General features: G+C 48.5%; 1 protein-coding gene across 2 annotated transcripts; it reads right to left on the reverse strand.

The window, feature by feature from the left end:
* Positions 1-240: 240 nt before the first annotated feature.
* NKX3-1 (NK3 homeobox 1) lies at positions 241-6,246 on the reverse strand. 2 transcript variants are annotated; one of them, XM_005210278.4, is made up of 2 exons: positions 5,737-6,246; positions 241-3,149 (listed from the first exon to the last, which is right to left on the reverse strand). In XM_005210278.4, exons 1-2 carry the CDS (start codon positions 6,047-6,049, stop codon positions 2,743-2,745), a joined length of 720 nt encoding a protein of 239 aa, XP_005210335.1. In that variant the 5' UTR covers positions 6,050-6,246; the 3' UTR covers positions 241-2,742. The 2 variants fall into 2 exon arrangements, with proteins under 2 accessions (XP_005210335.1, NP_001178084.1); NM_001191155.1 differs by having other exon boundaries at positions 2,743-3,158; positions 5,734-6,049.
* Positions 6,247-7,537: the final 1,291 nt, after the last annotated feature.

Raw genomic sequence — 7,537 nt, forward strand, 5'->3', positions numbered from 1 at the left:
CAGGGATCAAATCCACATCTCCTGCATTGGCAGGTGGATTCTTTACCAGTGAGCCATCAGGAAAGCCTGTAACGGAGGGTAGAACATTTATAAAAGAATGATCATCCTCTGCTATTCACTAAGCTACTAATTTCCATTATTTACTCTCCATAGATTAGTCAGGCAGGCAGGTGGGAGAACATGGTAACAAGAAAAACTCAGTAGCATGCAGTCTTTAGGAAGCAGAAAATCACACACAGATATGTCTAAAAATGACACCGTACTTTATTATTTTAAAAACACTCAGGTGTTACAAAAAATACATAGAAAAATAAAGTTTGCGGTATTTGGCTAAACTTCGATTCACAGATTTGTGTATTAAGATTGGAGCAGAGTCCATTATACACATGGAGAACCTAAACCGATTTATTAAATAGGATAGACACAGGTCTGGGTCCGGGGTGCACCCCCCAGTGTACCCATCAGGAATGGATATATTAGCTCTTCAAATGTTGTTCTACCAGTTTGGCTATGGCTGAGTGACTATGGGGGAAAAACAAGATGGATTCACCAAAACAAATCATTCTAAACAAAGACTTTTTTTTTTCCTTTTTGCAATACAATGTATATTACAGTAAAATGTTTAACACTTGCAGGTTTGGGGGCTGAAATAATTCAATGCAGAGGGAGGCAGAGAAAGGGTCCTGACCAGAGAGTGAGCACTGAACGCTTAAGACATGTAAGTAGGAGAAAGCCCTGCCTCTGTGCCTCCATTTCTGTGCAGGCAACACATGGCACTGGACAGTATTTCAATGTGGAGCTCAAACAACAGAAAATGAGGTGAAATGAGCCAACCTTCTATCAACTTTGGCAGTTTTGCCACAAACAGTAAATTGGACTTTTTTAAAAGGAGGAAATTGAAAGGTTTTTCACTGAACAGAATTAAGTAGCAGGATCAAGAGATTTCCAGGGCTTGGGATACCTCATTAGTAACTGGCTTTTTTTTTTTTCATGCTGATGTCTCCCCTCTCCCAGGTCACCTGAGATAACAGAATAAAAACAGAAGCATGGCCAGAGTTTTCCTGTGCCCTCTTCTCATTCTCTCTGAGATCACCAGGTAACTCACTTGGGGGGAACCTCCACTTTTTTGATAAGCATTAAACACAGTTCCTGAAACATCTGGACAGTTTCATTGGCTTGGTGATGGAAGCCACTATGATGTGTTCTGAAAATGGTTTCCTTTTTTTCTTAGCCTCTTCCAGCAAAGTGCCAGTCAGCCCCATCAGCCTGCTCATGGGTGGGGCTTCCTAAAGTCCATGCCCCCTTCCTTCACACCCCGCCCCTCATCCCTGGATTCCCACCAGACAGCTCCATGGCACCTGACCCTTCAACCTGCTGTGTTCTTCCTTACGGTGTGAAAGCTCACTACCTTTTACCTCCTTTGCCTGCAGGGATCCCAGAGGGTTTTGACTTTGAACTGTAACAACAGAGCCACCAGAAAGTCCTATAAAAGCAGCAGTGACCTTCTGAAACTGTCATGTCTTTAAATAGATTTGGTATTTAATGCTGTATATTTTTAAAGAAAAGACATAAGAATTGTTAGGGTTTTTTTTAACATGCATGTCTTTTAGCCAATTCAGAATCTGCTCCCCCACTACTTTTCTTTTTTTAAACCCAGGAAGAGATAAAGCTTTGGTGGGGGGTGGGGGAGACAAGATCTCAAGGCTATATAAGCAAGGTGTATGTTAGGTGCAGTCATAAAAGTCTGGACTGAAAAGAAGTGCTTCAGTGGGTGACTGCCATGGAAAAGGAACAAAAAATAAGAGGAGGAGGAAGGAAGGAACTTAAAAGAATTATGTGATCTGTCACACTGTAGTATGAACTACAGCCCCAAAACTCCAGGAACCTTCTTATTCTAAATTCTCAGGCCCAGAGCAAAAGGTCCAGAAGAGGATTTTTTTTTTTTCTTCACCTTTTGCTAAGGACTCTTCCTTAGATCACTGTCTTGGATATGCAGAGATTCTCCTGGCCTGGGCTCACCTCCCGCAATAGAGTTTGGTTTATACAGCTTGTCTTAAGGCCACAGTGAGTGCTTCTTGTTCTACACGGGCCACTCTGTAAATACTTAAGTTGGCATATTATTTTAAAAGGAATAATCAGAAGCTTCTATTTTCGTCTCCTCCTTCCCATCTCCATATCCTGTGCCAACTTGTGCTGGGCACGAAAGGTTTCTCTGTGAGGTCCTCTGTTTCTGTCTGTCCCAGAGACAAAGAGAAACCTTGGTTGTAGTCCAAGGCCAATGAGAGGCTTTTGACCTTCAGTTTATTTCAGTAGGTGACATCCTGAGCCGCCCTCCCCCTCCCCCTTCAGGTGACCTCTTTCCGAGTGGATGCTCAGTTACACAAGAGGATGGAGTTGGAGGAACAGAATCCTCAGAAGTGATGTGGACAGATCCTGAAAAGTCACCCAAGTGCCAGAAAGAACACTTGGCTCTATCCCTCCCTACTTCAAGCAGGGGTCTAAAAGCAAAAACAATCCCCCCTTCTATGTTGGGGGAACAATTTGGATATGAAACCATTCCCTGTCCCAGATCCTTCATTGGCCCACCAGTGAAGAATCTGGGATTTCCACACAAACCTCCATGTGTTCTGGTCTGTCTGTCTCTCACTGCCCAGCCCTTCCTGACCCCGGGGCCCTTCCATCTTCCAGAGGGGCCACCTAGAGAAGACAGTTCTTGATCTACTGTGGATGTCAGAGCTGGTGTTACCAGAAAGCTGGACTCCAGCCACCCAGGCAGTAAACGTAGGGGTAGTAAGGGTAGGTATTGTGCACAGAGATGAGGGAGCCCTGTGAGAAGCCCTCCTCTTTGAGAGCTGGCAAGGAAGAGTGCTTCTCCAGGTTGCCCAGGTCCGAGGTGAGCTGCTTCCGCTTGGTCTTATAGCGTCTGTTCTGGAACCATATTTTCACTTGGGTCTCCGTGAGCTTGAGGTTCTTGGCCAGGTGAGCCCTTTCGGGGGCAGACAGATACTTCTGATGGCTGAACTTCCTCTCCAACTCAATGACCTGAGTGTGAGAGAAGGCAGCCCGGGAGCGCTTCTGAGGCTGCTTGGTGGCTGGGGGTAGGCTCTGTAAGGCGCTGGGAGGGTTTTCACAGTCCAGCAGATAAGTTTCTAAGTGCCCATTTGGAAAGGAGAGGGGAGAAGCAGGGAGGGGAAAGAAAACGTTACATGGTAGCAGCAAAGAGAACAGAATTCTATCTACCCTCATCTCTTCTGAGTGAACAAACAGCCCACTGTCAGTTTGGATACATTGCACTAAGGAACTCCTTAGTTCTTATGACCAACCTAGACAGCATATTCGGAGAAGGCAATGGCACCCCACTCCAGTACTCTTGCCTGGAAAATCCCATGCATGGAGGAGCCTGGTAGGCTGCAGTCCAGGGGTCGCTACAAGTCGGACAAGACTGAGCGACTTCACCTTCACTTTTCACTTTCATGCACTGGAGAAGGAAATGGCAACCCACTCCAGTGTTCTTGCCTGGAGAATCCCAGGGACCAGGGAGCCTGGTGGGCTGCCGTCTATGGGGTCACAGAGAGTCGGACACAACTGAAGTGACTTAGCATAGCATAGACAGCATATTAAAAAGCAGGGACATTACTTTGTCAACACAGATTGTCTAGTCAAGGCTATGGTTTTTCCAGTGGTCATGTATGGATGTGAGAGTTGGACTGTGAAGAAAGCTGAGTGCCGAAGAATTGATGCTTTTGAACTGTGGTGTTGGAGAAAACTCTTGAGAGTCCCTTGGACTGCAAGGAGACCCAACCAGTCCATCCTAAAGGAAATCAATCCTGGGTGTTCATTGGAAGGACTTATGTTGAAGCTGAAACTCCAGTATTTTGGCCACCTGATGTGAAGAGCTGACTCACTGGAAAAGACCCTGATGTTGGGAAAGATTGAAGGCAGGAGAAGGGGATGACAGAGGATGAGATGGTTGGATGGATGGCATCACCGACTCAATGGACATGAGTTTGGGTAAACTCCGGGAGTTGGTGATGGACAGGGAGGCCTGGCATGCTGCAGTTCACGGTGTCGCAAAGAGTCAGACACAACTGAGCAACTGAACTGAACTGAAGAGTTCTAACTCCTAAGAACTGCTTAGGAGTAAGGAACTCCCTGAGTGGGGCTGCTGGCCAGTCATGTAGATTACGTGTTAATTTCTTAATAGTCATCAGGTCTGCAAAGTAGGAGAGGCTAGTGCTAGAACTTTCTGCCCTATTGCCCTGTAGAGTTAAATAGGGATTCTGTATCTGTCTGGAGGAATGGGAGATGGGAGGCAAGAAAGACTGAGAAATAAGATATCAGTAAAGTGGGGCCCCCAAGGCATCCAGAGGGTCATCCAGAGTTAACATTTGGGTGACATGAGAGGGCTAGTGTGGTAGGAGAGTTCATTCTCTGGGTTTAATCCCCTTTTGCTCCCCTTGTGGTTCACCTGGTTAAAGAATCCGCCTGCAATGTGGGAGACCTGGATTCAATCCCTGGGTTGGGAAGATCCCCTGGAGAAGGGAAAGGCTATCCACTCAAGTATTCTGGCCTGGAGAATTCCATGGACTGTATAGTCCATGGGGTCACAAAGAGTTGGACACAACTGATTGACTTTCACTTCACTTTCCCTCAATAAACTGTTTCTTTCTCTCTCGCTCTGCAGTCATGTCTGAACTCTTTGCAACCCCACAGACTGTAGTCAGGCTCCTCTGTCCAATGGGATTTTCAGTGAGCCCCTGCCATACCTCATAGGAAAGGTGCCTATTGTATGGTGAGGGTGGATACCTAGACTTATCGTGGTGATTACCTTGTAGTGTATACAAAGATCAAATTATTATGTTGTACATCTGAAACTCATAACATATTATGTTCCAATTTTACCTCAGTTAAAAAACTGATAGAAAAAAAAAAAGTCTACTCTAAATGTTCCCATGAAGTTATATATATAGCTCCTGGAGACCAGAGGGGCTCCTTGACTTGCTAGTCTGTTTTGTTTTTTTTTTGGCGGGGGTAGGGGGCTTAGTTGGACCATTTTTTAAGTCTTCATTGGAATTGTTACAATATTGTTTCTGTTTTCTGTTTTGGTTTTTTGACTGTGATCTTAGCCCCTCTACCAGGGATGGAACCTGTACCCCCTGCGTTGGAAGGTGAACTCTTAACTGGACCCCCAGGGAAGTCCCCAAGACTTATTGTGTTTTATTGCCCATGGGACTGGGAAGCAAAGGGCATCTTTGCTGATCAAACCCTGACTTATTAATATTAATATATTATTTATCAATAACTCGTTATATGTTAGTTATTGTGATTGCCAAGAGGTAACTGCGGCTGGCGAGGATTAAGGGTTGAGAGGTGGCTGGGATTGGTTTCGGGTTTTCATCTGGGACTGGAGCGTGGTGGGCGCTGTGTGCGTGCTCGCCTTTGAGCTCTGGGCACCAAGAACCCGCTGCGCAGGGCACCTTGAGGGGTGAATCAAGTCCATGTCTAAATCCTGAGCAGCCCTGATGCCGGGGCTCAGGGTTAAGCTCCGAGGCTTGCCCGTGGCGGAGGCCGTGAAGTCCCTTCGCCTGTCGCCGCGGGGCCCCGCAACCCTGCCGCCGGAGCTCCAGGAGGTCCTCCTAGCACCCGCCCTCACGCGGTTGCAGCCTGCGGGCCTGCCCATTCTTCCTGGGGGACCCAGCCCGGCCCGGCCAGGTCTCTCCAGCCTCGCCGGCTTACCTGGCTCGGTCTCCACCGGCTTCTCGGCCTCCTCGCTACCGGCGCGGGGCTGGTCGCTCTGCTGGTCCTCCGGCGCCCGGGCGCAGCCTCTTCTTCCCTCGGGCTCCGGCTTTGGGTCTCGCCTCGGGTACTGCTGACGCGAAGGCTGCGGCTGTGGGCTGCCCGCGTGACCTCCGCGCCGGTCAGCGCCGTCCCGAAGGATGTCCTGGATGAGGAAGGAGGTGAGCGGCTTGGTCTGGGTGGGCGGCACAGCCGGGGGGCTGCAGCCCGCGGCCCCCGCGTTCCCCAACTGTGGCTCGGGAGTCCGGAGCATCCCGGCGTCTTGGCCCCGGCGCCCGCCCTCAGGCCCCAGAAGCAGCGCCCAAGCTGCGCCCGCCGCTCCCGCACCACTTTCACTTTCCGCGGCCCCGCGCACTTATAGCCCTTGGGGCGCGCCGGGCCGCCTTCCCATTGGCCGCGCGCCCGAACCGCGCAGCTGATTGGCCGCCCGGCGCTCCAGGTGAACGAAAAGGGAAGTCCCTCGCACGGTCTCGGTCCAGCCTTTACCATAAAGGATTTCTTTCACAAGTTCCTTCTTCAGGATCCTGGCTCGTTTTACCAGGCTGGGAGAGAAAAGCAAAGCGGATCTCCTTTGCTCCAACACACAATATGTTTAGCTGCTTCTGGGGAATCATGATGCAGAAGAGAAATACTCTATTTAGCTCTTGGTGCTGCTGCTGCTAAGTTGCTTCAGTCGTGTCCGACTCTGTGCGACCCCATAGACGGCAGCCCACCAGGCTCCCCCGTCCCTGGGATTCTCCAGGCAAGAACACTGGAGTGGGTTGCCATTTCCTTAGCTCTTAGAGATTGTTAAAGTGCCTTTACCTGCGTGCATAGTCGTGCAGTCGTGTCCGACCCTTTGTGAACCCATGGACTGCAGCCACCCCCCAGGCTCCTCTGTCCACAGGGATTCTCCAGGGAAGAATGCTGGAGTGGGTTGCCATGCCCTCTTCCAGGGAATCTTCCCAACCCAGGGATGCAGCCCAGGTCTCCCGCATTGCAGGCGGAATCTTTACCATCTGAGCCACCAGGGAAGCCCAAGAATACTGGAGTGAGTAGCCTATCCCTTCTGCAGGGAATCTTCTCCACCTAGGAATCGAACCAGAGTCTCTTGCATTGCAGGAGGATTCTTCAGCTGAGCTACCAGGGAAGTCCAAAGTGCCTTTACTCGCAAAGAAGTAGGTGGGGCAGTTTCCTTCATCCCACCTTACAGCTGAGAATTGTGGGTGCCCGTCGACAAGGAGACATCTACTAAATCTAAGACTGTCAAAGAGACGTGACAGCTAAGTGCAGGACCTGACCCTGGCTGGATTCTCTCTTGCACTTTATTGGGACAGTCAATGAAAGTGGTAATAAGACCAATGGCTTAAAGTGTTGAATCAGTGCTACATTTACTGAAGTTACGAACAGTACTGTGATTGTATAAAAGAATATTCTTGGGAAATAATCACTAATGTATGTAGGGGCAAAGACCCATAATGTATGTAACTTACCATCAATTGGTTCGGAACCAATGATATAGATAAATTCTATATGATAAAGTGAATGGCTTAAAATATTAATTGGTGAATCCAAGAAAGGGTATATTGATGTTCTTTTGAACTATTTTAATATAAGCAACTTTTCTGTGGGTCCTAGTCTAAGACACCTTTCATTCAACTGAAAACTTTTCAAGACGATCATATGTTTGTGTGTCTGGGAAGGAGGGAAAGGAAGCAGGTTATCGTGGATAAAGCAATTGCTAAAGAGATCCACACTGTAC

This window comes from Bos taurus, chromosome 8, assembly GCF_002263795.3.
Source record: "Bos taurus isolate L1 Dominette 01449 registration number 42190680 breed Hereford chromosome 8, ARS-UCD2.0, whole genome shotgun sequence".
NCBI classification, from domain to species: domain Eukaryota; kingdom Metazoa; phylum Chordata; class Mammalia; order Artiodactyla; family Bovidae; genus Bos; species Bos taurus.

Bases quoted from the DNA above. Each gene is read 5' to 3' on its own strand.
- NKX3-1 (NM_001191155.1), bottom strand. From the start codon at position 6,049: ATGCTCCGGACTCCCGAGCCACAGTTGGGGAACGCGGGGGCCGCGGGC. The intron at 3,159-5,733 runs AGCCGGCGAGGC...CCTTTCCAAATG, and splicing joins GGTGGAGACCGAGCCAGGTA to GGCACTTAGAAACTTATCTG.